This window comes from Sus scrofa, chromosome 14, assembly GCF_054392235.1.
Source record: "Sus scrofa isolate SSC_HxYL_T2T_F1_AM1 chromosome 14, Sscrofa_HxYL_maternal_Yorkshire_Landrace_v2.0, whole genome shotgun sequence".
NCBI classification, from domain to species: Eukaryota; Metazoa; Chordata; class Mammalia; order Artiodactyla; family Suidae; genus Sus; species Sus scrofa.
In genome coordinates, this window is record NC_139396.1 from 91,373,109 (window position 1) to 91,394,356 (window position 21,248).

Sequence of the window (21,248 nt, forward strand, 5' to 3'; positions counted from 1 at the left end):
TGGTGGTGCTGGGCAGATGCTCCATGGGAGTGCAGCACCCTCCAAGGGTGGGAGCGGCTAGCTGGGCCACTGAGAACCCAAGGGGCTCTTCCCCAGTGCAGTCAGAACTGGCAGGACCACCTCACAAGGGAAGCAGATTTTGCACAGCCAGGCAGATCCTGCTCTATTATTTCTGGGCTGTGGGCCTTTTCTAGGGGCCTGGCGGTGCTGGGCACTGCTCTGCGGGGGTGTAACCCCTCCAGAGGGCAGTCAGGCCAGGGCAAGGAAAGCCCCTGTGGTGGTCGTCTTCCTGCAAATGGTGAGGCCAGCCCTCAGGGATGGCAGGCAGCCTCAGGTCTGGCATGTGCGTGGGGTAGGGGGAGGGGAGATGCACTGGGAAGCACAGCTTTCTGCTAGCTAGCGGGCAAATGAGCTCGCTGTGGCACAGGGAGTATTCTATGGCAGCCCACCCCTCCTCCTCTCCCCCCCCCCCCAACACTGGCGCCTCATCTCTCCTGCAGATCCAGCTCTTTTCCCAGGTTCCCTCTGATGTGGCTTTCCACTCCCCAGCCCTTTGCGTATTGCTCTCTCCACCATGATGGACCACTTCCTAGTCCCCCAGGCAGTCTCCAGAGCCAAAGTCTCAGTGCCCAGTCCCCACCCAAGTGTCTTAGATTTTGGTGACCGTGCCAGTAGTTCAGATGATCTGTTCGGTTCTCACTCTGCTTTTCAGATCTCAGAATTACTGCTGCGCTCTTCTCAGCATCTGGAGATCCCTCCAATTCAGTTGATCTTTCCATCAATTAAGTGACTTTCCAGGGTGTGGGATCCCTTTCTCCTTCACAGTTCCCTTTCAGGAGCACCTGTCCAGCCCCGATTCCCCTTCTCTCACTCTCCTCTTTCCTCTTGTTTTACCCAGTTATGTTACGAGATTCTTGCCATTATTGGAGTTTTTAAGTTCTTCTGCCAGTGGTTAATTGCTGTTCTGTGTGAGTCGTTTAACCTGTAGATTTGTGGGTTTTTTTGTTGTTGTCGTGTTTGTGGGAGAGGGCAAACATGTCCCCCTACTCTTCCGCCATCTTGCCTTCCTCTCTTATTATTAGTATTTTAAACAAGTGGCTGCACCAGCAACATATGTAAGTTCCAGAGCCAGTGGTCACACCACAGCCACTGTAGAAGCAATGCCCAGTAGTTATGCTGTGGACAACATTGGAAACTCTATTTTTTATCATTGTAAAGTATAGTTTATTTACAATGTTTCATCAAGTTTGGTTCTATTCTTTTTAAATGTATGCCTCCCACCCTCCTAGGACTAACACACTTGCTCCAGATGGGTGAAGTGTTGGGGCAAGAGGGACCTATGCATGCACTTGGTGTGTGTTGAGACAAGAGCTGTGGTGCTTGAGCCATATACAGAAGGCTGAGCTGCATCTGATGTGCTGCCTATGCATGTGCCAGTGCCTTTGCAAGCTTCCTATGTCCTGCCCTACTAAGACAGTGCTCTGGCCTGAGTCTCCTTTGTTCCTCAAGCCAATCTCTAAATTTTGCTTCTGCTGCCTTGCCCTGCCTTCGTGTTCAGCTGTGCTGCAGTCACCACAGGGCATTTGCGGGCTCTTGGTATTTAATGAGGTGCACATTGTAGTGGTCTGGCTACAGAAAGATTTTGGGGTTGCTTCTGATGCACTGCTTGTTCATACACCAGTAGAGGCTGCTCTTGCCCTGCTAGGATTTTGCTTCTTTCTGAGCTGCTTGTCTATGGTCAACTCTTTTCTCAGTCGAGGCAGATCTCACTTCAGTATGGGGCTCTGAAGTGAAGTAAACAGAGCTGGCACATTTGTTCAGCTCAAGCTGGGGCACATGCTGGGGAAATTGTGGGAATCCAGTCAGCCACCTGCAGTTTCAATCTGCTCTCTCTCCGCCCTATGTTGTGTACAAGCCAACTCATGTGTGCTCCTCACAAATAAGAGTCCAGGCTTACCACAGCCCTCTGTTAATTCTCTTAATCCTCCACCCAGCCAAGGGGGCTAGATTTTCCTATGTTGGACCCTAGGACTGGGTCACCCAATATGTAGCTTGAGCTGCTCATTCCCTAAAAATGATCTCCAACTGTATTATTTTCCTTTTCTTTTGAGTTCTATTCCTGGGGCACAGGTCCTGACCTAATTGCATCTTTTCTCTTCCTACCAGAGTCTCTGTGGACAGTTCTTACATCCTTGGTGTACAGAGTTTTTCTACAAATCTCCAGTTAGTTTTCAGTGGGATTTGTTCCACATATAGATACATTTTTGACATGTTCATGTGGGGCAGTGAGTTCCATGTCTTCCTACTCTGTCATCTTCATCTCCCTTTCTTCCAAGTTAAAAATTCCAAGAAACAGAAGCTGACCTAGTATGAGTTAAACATAAAATAAATTTATTGTAAATATATTGGGCAGCTCAAATCAATGTAAGAACAGGAATTTCAAGAGAAATGGCCAAAACCACATCTCAAAAGGTATTTAACGTGGAAAATTCTTCTCCCTTCACTACTCTACCAGGAAGTAACCACCTAAGTACTTGGTTTTTACCATGTTTATCTCCTGAGACAAAGACCAGAATGTATGTATCTGAGTGCCACACCCAAAGATTCTGCCTGGGCTAAGCTTCAGGAGAGTCTAGATAAGCTAGTGTTTGGCAATATGCTCTTTTGAGACAGATTTCCCCATGTCAAGTCAGACTCTAAAATTGTAGAAACCCTAAATATCAAAAGGTGTTTGCATGCTAAGTAGTTAAAATGAATTAAAATGCCCATATACATAGAAATTAAAGGAGGGTTTTTATGAAAAGAAAAAACAGTCAATTGGAAAAACGTGTGACATTAAGCTATGGCAAGAGGAGAACTGAAATTAGGTTTGGGTGTGTTTGTGTTATGGGACTAGGAAAATACGCATACTTAGGTGGCAATAAAATCATGACCTATGAAGAAGATAATTTAAATCCTTGTCCTGACACATATTACCTTGATGTCTTAGTCAAGTTAGTCCAGGAACCTCAGTAAATTGGAGATAACAATATTAGTGTGAAGATAAAATAAGATAATCTGTGTAAAGTCCTGTCATTCTGTCTACTTTATGGTAGGCACTCAACAACCATTACCCAGCCACCTATTCCCTAAAATCTTCAGGTTAAAAGCAATGAGGAAAGGCAGTACAAAGTCAGTCCATGTTGCTCCAGCATCTAATATCTTGAATTTTTCAGTAGATGATGGTTGGTAAAGATACAGTAAGAGTATAAACAAAATTTAGAGGTAAGCTTTGCTATTGGTATATTTTTTTTCTGGGACCTGGCTGGTCACATATGGCCCTATGGTTGTTTTTAGTTTTTTTCTCATCCAAGGTGTTGAAGACAGACTAGTCCTTGAACTGGTATACTCTTTGGATTTTCCTCTGCTTCACCACCATTTTTTCCAGATAGATCTGGATTTCCATACAGTTTCACCTTCTTCCTTTCCTTGAATCCTTTCTGGAAGGAAAAATAGGAAGCAGTCAATCTAAAGGGGATTCTGGTTAAAAGCACTAAGAGTCACAAAAGGTCTACAAAAGTACCCAAATTGAGCAAGACAGTGGTAAGTAATGGGTTGATAGGACTAAAGGTTGTTTGAACTTAAAGGTATTCAGATTCAAATGGTTTTATAATTCAGGCAAAGTAAAATATAAATGAAGGCAGATAGCTGTCAGATTGCAGATCCCAGCCTTCATCTAGAGCTTCTTCTCTTCTGAGCATCCTCTTAGCTCTGAGGAAACAGGTTGAAATGCCCAAGGTGAAGACTTTCTTGAACTCAAGCAGCTTTACATTTAATTTGTCATTCATACTGTAGTTACACAAATATTAGCAAGGTTTGGAGTCTACAAAGGACTTTTAGATGATGGTGCTCTTTTATTCAGGTTTTCAAGACTCTTTCATCAGATTTATTGTAAGTGAAGACTATACCCTACCCTTCCCAAAGCATTTACATGTACAGTCTTTCAGTTATCCTCTCATAACCTGGTGAGAAAGGTATATCACTTGTATGTTTGTGATCAAGAATATATTATATAGCTACATAGGACTTTCCATTGTGGCTCAGTGGGTTAAGAACCTGACTTAGTCCCTGTGAGGATGTGGGTTCAATCCCTGGCCTTGCTATGAGGGTTAAAGATTTGGCTTTGCCACCAGCTGTGGCATATGTCAAAGATATGGCTCAGACCCATTGTTGCCATAGCTATGGTGTAGGTCTCAGCTGCAGATCTGTTTCAACCCCTGGCTCTGGAAACTTTCATGTGCCACAAGCATGGCCATAAAAACAAAACAAAACAATATAGCTACATATCATTTCAGTCAATAGAATAAAATTTTATCACCTTTTTAAAGCTGAAATGGAGATGACTATTTTCTTCAGTCAATGGGTTTTGCTAAATCTCTCACAGGCTCTGCCCAGGAAAAATGGATTTGGGGTTGGGAAAATGAAATGTGAAATCAAAGTGTTTCATTGACATGGACTTTCACAGAGGCCTCCGAAGTCATCATATTCCTGGTTAGCAAAACCCATTGAAATGATTGTCTTGCTATAATGTTGTTATACACAACTTAAGAATGATCTAGTAATAGAAATACTTACAAAGTCCTTTGGCTTCTCACCCTCTTTACCAGATCTCAGCACATCAGAAAAGAATTATGGGATCTGATAGTAAAAGATCTAATGGTACATGAATTGTGTTTTCTCCTTATGTCTTGATGTAATGGGAAAAAAAAAACATGTCTCTAGACTTGGCTATTTCATTACCAGTTGCACCAATTATTTAAAAGTGTCATTTATATACAGACCCTGCAGCTACATCAGTGCAGCTGGAACTTAATTTCATCCAGTTACTCATTTGTTCAATTAACATTCAGTGAACACTTAAAATGTTCTGCCTTAACTGCAGGTGTTCACAAGTAGTGGGAGAATTGGGACCATCCAATCAATCCCAGCAAGCATACAAAACACAAGTAATAAACCACTGGAAAATGGGTAATTCAAACATGTAAGTGCCACCTGCAGTAATTTAATATCCAACACTACTGCTGAGATTCACAAAGAGAGTTTGTTCCTAAGACACATACCTATTGGAAATGTAAATGTATGAATATATATATGTGTGTGTGTGTGTGTGTGTGTGTGTGTGTGTATGTGTTTATGTACTTCCTTCATTTGAGAGTTATGCATTGGAATCTTGCTGCTGTAACATCACTGGTCATAACCATATGGAGTAAGTTTGTTTTTTTTTATTAGCATCAATTTTCTCATCATCTGGTGTGGATAAGATAAATTGCTTTATTAGAATTTTGTGCAAAGTAGGATAAAACGTGTAAAACATGAAGCACAATGCCTGGTGTGGGAGAACAATTCACTGATGGTCAGCATCGGAATAATATTGATGATGATTTTGATGATGTCAACAATGCTACCTGCTATTGCATATCTTTAAAAAAATTATTGGAGTATAGTTGACTTACAGTGTTATCACACACACACATATAAATATGTGATATACATAAAATATCCATTCTTTTTCAGATTTTTTCCCATATAGGATATCACAGAATATTAAGTAGATTTCCCTGCTATACAGTAGGTCCTTAAAACTTTCTATAATGTGGGTATAGAGGGAACATGCCTCAACATAATAAAGGCCACATATGAAAACCCCACAGCTAACATCATTCTCAATGCTGAAAGCCTGAAAGAATTTCCACTATGCATTTCATTTATGTGAATATTGAATGTAGAAAGCTAGCAGTGGAGGAAACAGAGGAGTGAGATAATCAACTACTCAATGATAACAACATAATTTTATCTACTAGCTTCTCTTCAAAGGTCACTTACAACTCAGACTATTTTTGAGGGGTTTTTGATTATATAGTATTAGATTATGTACAAAGGGATGTTGATCACAGTAACTTCAGAAGCCTCCTGAAAGCTGAAGAATTATTACTCTACCCAAGCAACAAGAGATCTCAGCAAAGTGGAAGAGGATGAAATAGGTGTATGGCACACACATCCCATATATGTTATAATAATATAATATATATTTGACATCATGTTGTTTTTCATTGTGAATTTTCTATTTAGGCATTGCACTAAATATTTCATGAATGTAGTTCCAGTTAATCCTTAAAACAACCCTATAAGACAGTTACTATCTCCATTTTACAGATGAAGGAAATGAGGTTCAGGGACCTTAAATAAAATTCCTGTCTTCATATTAGTAATTTGAGGAGGTGCTATTTGAACACAGTTAACTTCACTCAGAGCATTTAATCATCACTGCTACACAGTATTTTGTTTTTATTTTATTTTATTTTATTTTATTTTATTTTGTTTTTATTTTTTTGCCATAGCCTGCCATGGCTGGATGTGGGATATTGGTTGCCCAGACCAGGGCAGGAACATAGGCCACAGCAGTGAAAGCACCAAGTTCTAACCACTAGACGACCAGGAAACTTTACTATATAGCATCTTTTAAAGGAGCATATTATGTTCAGATCTATGTGTAAAACCTGACTCTTCTGCCCCTTATCATCTGTCTTTCTTGAACAATTTATTTAAATTTTGAGCCTGTTTTCTCAGTGTAAAATGTGGATGATGATAATATCCAATTATGGAGCGTTCATAAAATTATCTTAGTACTTTGTATTTATATTTAGCATATGTGACAGCATATATTCCTAAACTGAGATATGCTGAATAATTTCTTTTCATCAATGTATATTATTATAAAATAAATCTGTGTTATAAGAATGAAACAACCTGCAGCTATAAAACATAAGAAGAGGAGTTCTCATGTGGCTCAGTGGGCTGAGGATCTGACATTGTCACTGCAGTGGCTCAGGTCACTTCTCTGGCATATGTTTGATTGATGCCTGCAGGCATGACCAAAACAAAACAAAACAAAACAAAAAAAGAGCTCTTTATTGAGCCCATGTTGCCTGTGTTTGAGCCATGAAAAGTTAATAGATATACAGAACTTTCTATATGTTAAGCAATGTTTTAAATGCTTTTAAATATATCAATGTATCTACGTCTTTTAGAAATTTAAGCAATAAGTGCTCAATTTACAGATAATGAAACAGAGATAATAAATAAGTAAAACTTGGTTGTCACTCTAAGAGTTGTCACTTCTAACCATTGTGCTGTCCTTCACCAGAGTCCCTATGCGGAAAGCGTCTGTTGCTTCTCATCATCATTTTCCTGTCTTCTCTAGTAAGGACCCATCCAAAATCAACCTTCTACCGAGGTACTAACCAGATATCTATGAACAATTTGATATCTTCACTTTTATAATCATTTGGATTATACATACACACACGAGATTTTTAATATCCATATATGCATGCAAAAATGGCGTTTTATATATATGTTGGACATTATATAGAAAGACTGTGTGTGTGTATACATATGTGTATGTGTGTGTATATATATATATATATGTAGCTTATTTTTGTATATATATTAATTAAAAATTCCTCACATCTTCTCTTCTTCTTCTCTCTCTTCTGTTTCCCTTAAAATACCTCATAATAAAGGACCAAAGAGCTATTCCTTTTTTGGACCTCTCATTATAAATTCTTCCTAAGGATGAAAAATGCTACTTCTAATTCCTCCTGTAATGTTATTTTCACAAGAGGACTGGAGATTTTCTAATTCACCCATGAGAGGAGCTCTTATTCTGGGGTGAGCAGGGAGATAGTGTAGACAAGGCAGAGCCCTGAGCAGAGAAAGGAGTCCCCAGCAGAGGCTGTGAGGACCCATCTCACATAGACAGTTTGTAGCTGAGGAGCTGTGCTTTCTTTGGGTTTGAAATCTCTCTCATATTCCATAAATGAATGGCAGAAAAAAAGCCCATGTAATTTATTCATTTGTAAATAGGCAAAATAGGGTCCTTCTTTCTTTCCCAGGAGAGCCTGTTGGGCTGGAATGAGGGTAGTGTCCTGGGGTAGAGGAAGGACTCTGAGCAGTGGCCGAGTTTCCTTGAAGAATTTGCCTCTTGCCTTGCTTGCCCTTTGGGAAATGATGTGGGCAGGATTTGTCTCATCACTTCCTTCACCCCCCCCCACCTCCACCTCCATTGCCAACTGTAACCTGGATGCGACTTCCTCTACCCTCAGGCCAACCTTCACATTTTCCACTAGCCAGCTTTCAGAACACTGTCTGCTGGCCTCCCCTGCCCACAAGCAGGAGTTTTGCACAATTACCTCTGCTTACAATGGTCTTCCCATCCTACTTCATCTGGTGACATTCTACTCATCCTTTATTGTTTCAATTTAAGCCTCACTTCTTCCAACAGCCTTTCGAGATTTTCCTAATTCAGCCAAACCCCTTCATTTTAGGCTCATGGTACCTGTGTGATTCTTCCACAGCCATTATCAAAAATGCAAATTTGCACTTTCAGACTTGTTATTTAATTAACTCCTATGTCCTCTGCTAGTCTTTAAATCTTTGAAAAGGAAAGATTGGTTTTGCTGACTAGTACCTAGTAGAATATCCAGCCCATGGGTATTCAATATCTGCTGCTGAATTAATATGTCAGCTACTTTCTGCCATTCCCTGGCATGCTCATGCTCTCTTGCTCCAGACATTTCTTCTTCCGTGTTCCCTCCATAAAGAAACTTTCAGAAGTCTATTTTGTGTTTTAATCCGGAAGCTTATATATTGCATATGTAGTAATAATAGTTACATTTTAAGTTGGTTTTATTTTGTGCCAGGCATCTATCAAAGTATTTTATGAGCACTCACTCGTTCATTCAATATTTATAACAGTCCTATGTGGTAGATTCTATCTCATTTCATTGAATATGGGAGGTATTGATTGTAAAACGCAATATTATTTTGTCAGTTGCATTCTTAAATGTCATCTCTCTCATGCAAATGAGAATTTCAAGATCTCAGAAGTTTAGAAACTTGCCCAAGAAAGGCTGGTGTTAAAAATGGTGGAGTGAGGATTCAAACCAAGCAATGTGATGCCAGAGGCCATGCTTTCGGCCATGGTGCCATCTTGCACACAATGAGAGTCACACATCTGGGCTGTTTCTGCGTTTCTCAAATCAGATACAGCCACCACAGTAGATCTCAGAGGGCGTGTGAAGCCATAGGATAAGCATGGTGCCACATACTTGACTATTACTATTTGACAGGAAAATATTAAATAACTTTTATAGTAAAATAAACTATCATTTATTAAAATAAAGGTGAATAGGGAGTCCCCATTGTGGCTCAGTTGGTTTAGAATGCAACATAGTGTCTGTGAGGATGTGGTTTTGATCTCTGGCCTCACTCAGTGGGTTAAGGATCTGGCATAGGCTGCAGATGGGGCTCAGATCCAGTGTTGCTATGGCTGTGGCATATTCTTCAGTGCTGTGGTAAAAAGAGAAAAAAAAACATAGGTATGTTAAATAGTAGAATGTAAAATGTATTCAAGTTTTAGATAGAACCTAAGACTTGAGATTGCTATGCTTGATAATTTATAGTTGATTTTGAAAATACTGTTTTAATTCCTAATCCTATCATTTCACCTAGGAGCATGTTTATATCATACAGGATCATTCTAACTGAGTTTTCCTATTTACCTTTCTTCTTCTGACTAACCTATAAACCCTACATTTTACTGTCTAACTAGTCATCCTGTAACTGTGGTTGTATTAGGGTACTTGATTGCTAGGAGACATTAGTATTTTCCCCACTTACAAACTAAAGCCTTAGCACCTTAGCTTGTCATTGAGATCCTCTGTGATTTAGCCCACATCTGTCTTTCCAAGCTCCTGTCCTACTGTAGCCATCCAGAACACTTCACTGCAGTCACTTGACCTCCATGTGTGACATGATCATTCCTACTTTTGTGCCTTGGCTCATTTCCATCCCCCTGGAACATTATCTCTCTTCATCCTGTTAAACCAGGCACTCCTATTCAAACTTCTACAAAAGTCCCCCTTGAGTCCTGAAACTTGCATTGCTTTCCTGTACCCTGAGTGAGATTGCCATGAGCTGCATTTTTATTTTCCTTCTCCTGCTATCTAATTAACTTGATCAGTCCACATCTTGATTCCAAAATATTCATGCTTCTTTTTATCGCCTATAACATCTTTGCATATGATAGATCTTCAAGAAATATTTTGGACTGTTAAATAAACAAATGAGTGAAAAACAGCCCATGGCTTTTCCTCATCAGTGACTTTCATTTATCTAAGGTGGCAGTGATGATTTTTGAAGAGTGACAGGGAAACCTAGGAGTTTTCAGATCCTGTCCTGATGCTAGTTACTCTATCTATAAACTTGAGGGTTAGCAAACTCTCAGAATTTTAGATTTGATCATTCAGAGAGGGCCCAAATCACATATCAGTGGAGTCCTGCATTGATTCATTTGATATAAACTCATTCATGAATTTTCTAATTCCTTCCAAAAATATCAGTTGAGCAACTCCTATACCAATCACTGTGCTAGGGTTGGGGAAACAGAAATTAACACAAAATTATCATTGCTCCCCAAAGGAGAGAGTAAAATAGAGCTAAGGAGGGCAAGCATTTCCCTGGCATTGGGCTTGGTAGAGCATTCACATTTTCCTCTTCTAAATTTAGCCCTCATAGCACTAAGTCTCAGAATAACTAAGTGCCCAGTAGACAGGGGAATGCTATTAACATGTAATGGAAGGATGGAGATATTCCATAAACCAGCTGTGGATTCCCAGCATTGTCACAAAGGCTTCTTCTGAAACCAAATAAACACAAAGGACAACCATAAACCTGTGAGTTTTCTGCCCATACCTCTCTTAATCGCTGCCTGCAGAGTGAGAGGCTTAAGTCTGTATCCGGGAGGACAGCTCACTTGTGTCCTTTGGGGTTTGTCCTTTCAACTATTACAAAGGGTGACATGTAGACTTCAGCAACACACCTAACATTCTGTCACCACCATCAACTAGAGTGGGTGGTGAGAAGGCAGGAAAAGCCACAGGGACCAGGGGATTTCTTTCACCTGTCTTTGACATTTCACCCATCTTTGGAATTTAGCTAATTCCTGCCTGTTCCTGTCAGGGACAAAGGGCAATTTGGTATAAACCTGGGTGTGAGCTGCTCTACCCACACCCCTCCCTTCACCATCACCCCTGGCTTTGACATTCCCTTTTGCCTTCATGAGAACACATTTCTCTGGACCTAGACCTCAAAAACATCTCTCCCTTTCTGAAAACAGAGGGGTTAGACAGGACAGGGAGCCAGTTCCTTGACAATGAGGTATAGCAGCTTTTTTTTTTCACAAGCTACAGGATATTGGACATGTGGTGACTGGAAGTTACATCTGTGAGTTACAGCTCCTGGATGGAATGTTTAATGGTTTTGCCCAGGAAATGTCAGAGAATCAGCTCAGCCTCCAGGCAGGAATAGACTCCTCATGCCAAGAGTGCTTTTAGTTCTACTTCCACCCCCAGAGCAAGCGTGACAACAGATCAAGGTGGAGAGAATGCTGCTGTCAGAGCAAATGTGGGCTCCTGGGGCCCTGACACACGAAAGCAACCCATGCTGGCATTTTCATTAACAAAGTGGTGGCTGTTGTCTAGCAGAACTGAATGAGGGGAAGCATGGTTTTCCATAGGAATTAACTCACAAAAACTCCAAACTTACAGAATGCATTTCAAGAAGACACAGAAACAAATGGAGACATGGCAGTAAGTGTTCTGAAGCAGTAGGAGCACTGAGGAAAGAAAATGATGTCCCAGAATAGGCAACAATGTCTATAAACCCTGGCAGAAGATCCAGAGACTATCTCCATGGAATTCATACTGAAAAAAATGTATCTCTAACCTAGAGATGAGGAAAACACATTGGATGTTCAGAACTTAACAGTATTCAGAGACAAAAACATTGGTAGAACCACTTGTATTCCATGCTCTCTGTGAAGTGTGTGTTCAGTCTCAGAAAAATGATTGATGCTTTTCATAAAGTCCTAAGTTAGAGAACAACTTTTCAGCTACATACACATAAATATTAAAATCAAAGTCTAATGTCCATATTGAACAGAAAATACCATTTAAACCCTGAATTAACTTCTAGCAGATATAGTTTATGTTACCTTGTGTTCATATAGTAGTTTGTAAAAGTACCCTCCCAAACTGTAACATATGTAACTGAAGGAGAATATGCATGAAGGTGTTACCTACACCACTGGTTGGACTCTTCAGCAACTCATTGTTCCACTCAAGACACATACCACCAAAAATAAATGCCAAATAAATAGACAGTTCTTTCATTTTTATTGCTTTAACATACATAGTTTACTTACCAGTTGAGCCAATCATTAATAAACTCCAGTGACATGAGTTGAAATAAATACACAGTTTCAAATAATACTGCATAATTTCAATACAAAACCAGTGTTACATGTGTGAAATAATCGAGAACACAATGGAAAAAAATTGATTCAGTTAAGCACAAAAGGCATGCAGAATCTCAAACAAGGAATATGTGGCCTTCTATGTCAATGTCATGCGGGTATTAAAGAACTGCATCTATTCCTGAATAACTCCTTTTCGCTGATTGGTAAAATTGACTTTAAGAATAAATAGTGACCAGAAAGCTCTACAAATGTTTTGGTCATGGTTTATCTACAGCCAAGCCATAAAACTACTTAGAATTGGCAGTTACCAAAGTAGGTGGTTCACTGAGCCCCATTCTGCCTTCTGCACAGCAGGGTGAGGTGTACAGACAAGGCAGTATTAAATACCTCAAATCCCACTAAAGTTCTCAAGATATCTCTGGAATAAACAAGACAATTATCAACTGCTCACTTTTATTTGATCTCAGACTTTCTTATTTTAAATCTGCCTTCATTCTGAAGTATAACATGCATATTACCTTCAGAAAAGTCACTGAGTTTAAACTGTCAAAGTTATTACTGTGAAAGTACATAAGGTAAAGTAAGGTTTTTTTTTTTTTTTTTTTTTTTTTTTTTTTGCTAAGTCACTATGAAACTAAAAACATAAAATGGAAAGCAGGGGCTTCTGGAAATCTTGCACAGGAAGTTTTAATTCATGTTTAATAACCTAACACAAACCTAAGAAATTTCTGTTTTAAAGATACAACTATTAGGCACTAAATAGGACATAACATAGGCTATTTCTATTTGTAGGGATTTGTTAGTCATGGATACAAAAGATAAATCATTATGCTGTCATTCAGGTCCGGGGAAATGTTCTTTGGAGGGATTTTTACCACATAAGCTTTCAAAATCAATAAGAAGCACAGTTTAACCCTGCAAGACAGTTGCTGAAATTCTCATATATCTATGTCCTTGTGTACCAACACATAAGAATAGAGAGTTATAATGGCATAGATTTGACAAACAATGGAATATTATCTCTACAATATTTTTAAAATTAATTTTATGTTTAAAGTCTCAGGAAGAAGAAAAGTTCTGTTTAACTGAGAGCATGATCCCAGATTTGCCTCTTTGCTTTGTGAATAAACACTCCAGTCAAAATTTGATGTTAGAAGCCAAGGAAATTTGTCAGTATTAGCTAGGCTTTTACTGCTAATAGGTTCTTTCAGTATTAGAGGTTTAGATAATTCAGAAAGATGGGAAACTGATATGTCATGTCAAGGGTTGGCCTGGGAATATGTGATAACATGGCTGTCTGAATAGAAAAAAAAATTTATCTGCAGGCTTTGAACTATTGATGTAATTACTGAAAGGTAGCTTTAAATGTCTGCTTTGAATGATGTAGGTTTGGAGACACACACACACACAAACACACACACACACACACACACACATCTTTAAAAAAAGTTTTGATGCTTCTTCTCCTACACAGGAAGCCAGCAAGCATTTTAAATGTGCATCTCATTATCTACTGAAAAATCCAGTCCATTTTTTGGGAAATCTGGATGGTGTAGTGGTTAAAAGTTCACCCTCTAGAGGACAACCAAATTTTTAGCCAAATTTTAAAGCAGTGATTTTTCAAGCAAGATCCATATCTTCATTTGCCTTATCTAAGGAATACAGCTGATAATGTTTATGCCATAGAGTTATTGAGATGATTAAATAAGGTCATAGATTTGACACAGTTGGCTCATAAGGACAATGGTTACTGTGTTTTGTTATCTGGTATATCCTAAGAACTTGGAACAGTGCTGGAACTTCAAATTTGTTCAACAAATATTTGTTACGTATATAACACCCTGATTAAATGTGATATTGGAAAGCATTTCACCCATCATCAGCCTAGAAAAATGGCTGAATTTCTCTTGCTCATCTTGCAAACCATATCACTAAATGACCCTCAAACATTGTGTAGTTCATACTCTTGCCCTGATATGACTTCACCCAAACCACCAAAGACCAGTGCCCCATCCAGTCCTTGAAACTTTCCTCAGAAGAGGCTGCCTAATCTTCACAGAACCAAGAACCCTCCTCTCTCTGGTATAAAAATTATCTTCTTCATCAACTTTTCTATTCCTTTTTCCACCTCTGTCACTTTTCTTACCCACTTTCTTTTAAAACTTCTCTGTATTTACTGATTTTTTTTCCTCCAACTTGTTAAATTCATTTTCAAAGTCAATCCTTGTGTTTTGTTCCTGTAAACCAATGTTGGCTGTTGGATGCCAGAGGCCAGCTTGTAGCCATGAAATATTTTGTCCTAGGATCTACATATAAGCCAGCCCTACAAACCATCTACTGCCTGGGGAGGGGATTCTGGTAAGGTTGGTTTCCATTTGGAAGTGGTTCTTTCAGTTAGCATTATCTTCTTTTGAAGTGTTCAGGAATAGGTCCAATCTACCTCAGTAGGAGAATAAATCCACATAAAAGAATTAATATTTTAAATTATTCTTTCTTTTGCTTTAATAGAAAAATGCTTATTGTTCATGTAAAATGGTTAAAATAGCCAAAAATGCATTTAAAATTTTAATTCTTCCTCTCTCTCTTAGATGTCTAGGATAGTGTTAAAGCCTTGATTAGGGCATATTTAGCTGCATACAACTAGTTTTAATAACATCCACATTTTCTTTCCTGGTTGACCTAAAGAACCAAAATGAAAACTTTAAACTCCTTTTTGTGTAGACTCTTCCATGATTAGGTCTGGCTTGTTTATTTGGTAGTAACATGCAAAATACTAATATTACGGATATTATAATGATATGGGAAGAAAGAACAAAGGAAATGCTATGGGTTTTTATCTGATTAAGTATTGCTTTCTGGTATGTGATATATAAATGAAATGGTATATAAATATAAATGTATCAGGTTCTCAGGTTTATATAAATATAAACCTCACAGACATTTTGCTAGTTGACTTAAAATGGATTATTATCATAAATTGCAAGTTACAGTATTTTAACTGGCTGCCCCTACATTTTCTGATCAAGTCAAACAAGAATATTCCTGACCTTCCAAACAGAAAAATGGCTGCTTGATAACTAAATATGCAATAGACAGGCTGTCTTAATAGATGGATTGACAAAAGAAAGTACAGATTTTATTCAACTTGATATTCTGGTGCTTTCTTTGCTGACCTAGAGAACTACTTACAGTGATAGTGAAACAGGCCAGCAGTTCTGCAATGAGTTCACTAGAGAAGGGTAAATATCACCAGCAAAAGTCTCAATCTCACTCTGCGCATTCTGTCACTATACAGAAACGCATATCCATAGGAACCACAATGCTTAGCGTGGAAGTGTGAATTTGATACCTAAAAAGGTAAGAGTGTTTTCCGGAATAGAAAAAAAAAAAAAAGGATAATGCTATTGCAAATAAAAATCAATAATTTTAAACTAGAATGTTACAAAATATATTAGTCAATTTGTATGTGAGGGAGACTCCTTAGGGGATGAGAGATGGAAGACAGAGATTTTTTTGTGCATAGACTAAGTGGAAGGGACATTATTTGAGGGTAACTGACTGGGAAGAGCAGGCCTGACTGCATCATTCTAGTAGCAAATTGACAGCAGTTAAAAGGAAGACATCCAGCTCCAGGGTGGTGAGACGAAAAGACCACTCTGAAAGTGAAGGCATAGGAAGGCACTGGGAATACTTTATTATTGGACATTAGTGTTTTCAGCAACTCATTGAATTTGAGGATCACTAATTATTAGGCTTGTGGTCCAAATTTGGCACTTAACTTTGTGTTCACAATTTTAACTATCTTGATTTAATGTGATTCAAAAACTGATGTCTTTGAAAGCTGTTAAGTGTGCAAGAACGCCAGCCCACAGAGGTGGGCTTTTTGGTATAGTTGTGGGGTTACTTACCCCCATACGGAAGGAATTTTATGGGGAACATATATGCTATATTAATAAATTAGGAGATTTTTTTAAAGACCAGAAGGCAAATTTTAAAATATTGTTTCTAATACATTTATAGTTTTCATTCATGTCTGAAGACAAGCAGAAAGAGAATAATTAACAAATTACCTTAGAAATTTAAGTGTTTGAATTTTTTCCCATACTTACTCATCGAGCCCTTTAGAAACAAATAAATATTTTAATCCATTAATTTCCACTTGAGATAAGTAAAAGGAAGAGATTTATATTGATCAACTTTCATATTTGATGAAAACCTTTCAAGTTTTCTAATTAAAAGAATCTTGGGAGTCCCCATCGTGGCTCACTGGTTAACGAACCCGACTTGCATACTTTGAGGATGTGGGTTCAATCCCTGGCCTTGCTCAGTGGGTTAAGGCTCTGGCATTACATAAGCTGTGGTGTAGGTTGAAGGTGCAGCTTGGATCTGGTGTTGCCATGGCTCTGGTGTAGACCAGAAGCTACACTCCAATTTGACCCCTAGCCTGGGAACCACCATGTGCTGCAGGTGCGGCCCTAAAAGACAAAAGAAGACAAAAAAAAAAAAAAAAAAAAAAAAAAAAAAAAAGAATCTTTAGGGATTTTGCAAATATTTTCCAACTCATCATTCCAATTTCAGCCTAATATCTGATAGTGGTGCTGGTGATGGAACTATCCTTGTAGGTGGTATTAAACCCTCTACTTTCTCTGAAATATTTTTTTTTCCTACATAAGTTAACCTCAATTGATTTCACTAAAAGAAAAATGTGTGTCTTGATTAGCAAGATAAAGCAATGTTATCATTAGATGAAGCTCTGATCTCTGTGATGCGATTTTAAAATGGGCATAGATGGGCTACCAAGTAATCATCCTCATTAAGAGATTTCTGTAATTCCCTTGGAGAAGGGCTTAATTATAAATATACACCACCCTCATACTGACTGATTAGATTCATTTAACTATGTTTTATAATGTGAAGATTTGTTAATATATTTTCTGCTAATTTTTCTTGTGTGTATTATATTATTAGCAGGTTTGAATTAAATTAAATCCTAAAATGCTGCCCACTGCAGGAATTCAGTCAGGTGGACAGATGTCTTTCTCAGCTCTATGCATGTTGTTCTTATTGCACCTTTGATTATTACAGCAGACTTTACTCCTGGGACATTCTCCAAGTTAATTTGTTTATTAAGTTATGCTTAATTATAGTTGTTTGTTTTGAGCTAAGCTGAAAATCTATCTACATTGAAGAGGAGAACTTGTTCACATCTTATTTGGGGTCAGAGTGATTTTTTTTGAAGATAGATACAGAGGTTATTTGATAATTGTGTAACTTTAAGATATTTCTGTTCTTTTGGCATCCAATGCTGCATTTTTAATTCCATCCGGTGGAAAGCTGATGTACAATCAAGCAGATATTAGATTTTCTAAATGAGACTCTTAACATTCTTGAGCATGTGGCTTTAGGCAATAAGATACACCAAGAGTCTGGTAATTAATATTTTTTCTCGACTAAATTATAAATTGACACTCTACCTGAGAAAAGGAAGTGTCATAGATGTAATTCTTGTAACGTCTATTCTTAGAGCAGAAAATTATGATAGCATTTCAACAAAAGTAATTCCCTATTTTGCTTCCATTAGCTAGCTAGTTCTGGAAAGTTGAATTATCTGGATCTAGAATTCCTTTGTGCACTACCTTTACTTTTAGGGAGTGGACACTGTCCGGAATAATTAGTGTGGACCGGTGCCTACTGGCCAGTGCAAGGCAGAGAGGAATTTATTGCTTTACCTCATTGAATGTTATGTATTTAGCCCAGGTAACCTAGCATTTTGGATGAAAAATATAATACATTGCAATAAGGAGTTTTTATTTCCCCCATAGTTTATAATGGCCTATTAAATCTCTTTCCCATGCCACTTTGCTCAAGATACCATACACATTACGCTATCAACCTTTACACATTCTTATGTTTCACACATTCTTTTACTCAACCTGGTATTCTGCACATTAATTGCTGTTGCATGCTTGAACTTTACCTAGTCAAACTAAGATGACATGGTTGTTAAAACTACTCTTAATGACAATGTTTTACAAAGTTAAAATTATAGTATAATTTTGATCAAGTAGAATAGGAAATGCATGTTTAAAATCCTGTGAATGGTAACTCTATGCATGAGAAAAAGTGAAATTGAAACTTAACTCCTCCAAAGAAAAACAGATAAGTAGACAGAAGCATGCATTAGACTCTGAAACTATTATAAAGTCCATTATGAACTCAACTAGGGAGGAGCTTGATGATTATAGTTATAAAATGACCTCAGTGACTTTTATTTTTTTAAATGTTATTAAAATCACTCCAGCTTTATTGCCATTAACTCTGCTTCATAGTTCAATGGTATAATTCACCTATATTTTTTGAGTTATATTTTACTCAATGTCAAAAGTGTTTTCAAATTGGCCTTTTCCTGTTAATTATACTTTCAAGATGATACAAATGGAGTTTTAAAGTCATGCAGAACTCTTTATACTTCTGTTATCATAGCTCACTTGGGGATATAGTTAGATGTCCATTTCCCCAATGCATGATAACTCTTCCTTGATATATGTATTCTCATGGATGCTTTTAAATCTAAAACTCAATGTGCAGAACTGCTGGACACAATGACTCTAAAAGGCATATTTGTGGCATCAAAACTCATTGTAACCTTTATAATATTAATACATTTCTTCATGAGTAAATAAGGCAGACCTCAAAAATCCAGAAAATAGCTTGATTGCTCAAGCTTGGTTAGTTTCAGATGAATGTTAGCTCAATCAGCTGACAATAGTCATAAATATCCATAAATTGACTTTTTTTCCTGTAGCAGGAATCATTCATGTCTGTCAGACTAGGTCAGATAAAGGAAATATGGAGATGAAATAGGAACATAATTTATGAAGTCTTTTGTTTCCATTGAAAACCAAGTCAAAAGCTCATGTCAATGTTTTAATTCAAAATGGAAAAGGTGTGTATACTAAGCTGTTAGAGATGAATAGGACTCAACTGAGTCTCCTGTGTGCCTTTACTAATGAATGTAAGATTCTCTGTGATGGGAAAGGCTGAATGAGACCTGAAGATTTTATTCATTCAACAAGCATGTATTGATTACTTATTAGGTGCCGGCCACACATAAATGACAATGACATGATCCCAAATATATGTCGCTCATGCGGGTTAGGCTTCCAATATTTTACCTTATTGGTGGCTTAAATTCTAAGTTAGTGAACCTACGGAAATAATCAAGTGTAAAAAATAGAGCAGGGTATTTAGCCATGACTTTGTAATATAAACACGAGAGTAGAATAGCGGTTTCAGTAGACATGTCTTCCTCTAAATTCACTCATGACTTGCACAGGGTGGATTTTTTTCTTGGCTGAGCCTCGCCTTACAGCAGCATATGTTTCTTCTGGCTTCTCTCTTTTAATCAAGGGTTTTTTCGCAGGAGCCTTCATTCTCCACATCACAACTGGGTGCCGGGGCCCCACAGGACTCTGAATTCGGATGATTTTGGTTGAAGCAATGTAGGACATTTTCACTGTTTGCACTACAGCATTCATTAAATTTTTGGCTGCTTGGATCAAGGAGGTGACACTATCCAACTGTAGGGGGGAAAAAAGCTATTATTCAAAAATATAATCAGGAAGTCGAAGATATATAACGTTAAAGAAAATGAAATGCTCCACTTTGTTTTTACCCCAAAAATGGATGAGTTAATGCTCATTTTACACATAAGTCTATTTTAAGTCAATTATCCACTTATATAATACATACACAGACCCATATTCTATCTTCTAGGAGGACGTCTTAATTTCTTTCTCTTGGATTTCAGTGAAATATATTATTTTAGTCTATATCATATCACAAGGTCCAGACAGTCACCGCATTCTTTGTAATGGATCTCTGAATGTCCAGGGTTAATATTGACCCCTTCTGTAAGAGAGGATTGTGTATAATAAAAGCTATACTATGTATAGTTAACTTAGAACAACAGCTGAAAATTCTTCTCAGGGAATTCACAGTTTAAGATAAACAGATGCACACATATGCATGCACATATGCATGTACACCACTCTTTTCATGAATACTTGCTGAATAATTCCACCTAAAAGAGTCTCCTTTTTAAAAACACATAATGTTCAAACCTATTATGCCATGTGTTAAAATGGATAAAGCCAAGGCTTTTCTGTCCAATGAATTGGTTTACATTCCAGGTCTGCCATTTAGTAACATGGACAAATCATTTAACTATTTTCATTCTAGTTTCCTCAGATGTTAAACAGGAAAAGAGTGCATCTTAGTGTTAAATGTCATGTGTAAAGAACCTAGTAGAGTGACTGACATATAGTTGATTGTTGTTACACATTTTCTTTGTTTCTTATTAAGGCTGACAAAATTGCTTAATTCTAAAGATATCCTAATGAAATTATGGAAAGACACTTTTCCCCTCATGATTCTGTTTTGTAATTGTTACATGTTCTGAGCTGTTCTCAAAAACAATCTCTGGGCAAAATGAGGTGGTATTCCTAGAATCTTGCAAAATCCTTTAGAGCTCAGCCAAGTCGGTTCATTTTTATATAACTAATGCCTCCTCTATTATTTTAGTTTGGCAGATTGTCATCCACAGCCAACTCCTACAGGGAGATGTGCCTCCACCACTGTCACCTCTCTGTGATGTGTGCTGTCAGGATGGAGGCTCAGACACTGGCTCTGGAGTTACTCAAATCCATCAGCAGCTGCCTGGCCTGAGCACTCTTCCTTTGCAGACGAGGAGTCTCATCTCATAGAATAAATGAGCCAAGGAAAGTTGTAAGCTGAGGTTATGTGCCTGGGGCAGTGGTCTAGCTGGCTGCTTCCTTGGATGAAAATTTAATTAGCTCCATTATATGCCAAACCTGAAATCCTTGAAAAG

At 38.0% G+C, this 21,248-nt stretch overlaps 1 protein-coding gene across 5 annotated transcripts in view; it reads right to left on the reverse strand.

The window, feature by feature from the left end:
• Positions 1–12,258: 12,258 nt before the first annotated feature.
• Positions 12,259–21,248, reverse strand: part of CTNNA3 (catenin alpha 3) — a 1,780,789-nt gene continuing 1,771,799 nt past the window's right edge. For all 5 annotated transcript variants that reach the window (XM_021074380.2, XM_084997062.1, XM_021074383.2 and 2 more), the window contains one exon: positions 12,259–19,938. In XM_021074380.2, the coding sequence (XP_020930039.2) occupies positions 19,651–19,938 (288 nt within the window). In that variant the 3' untranslated portion in view covers positions 12,259–19,650. The remainder of the gene's footprint in view (positions 19,939–21,248) is intronic.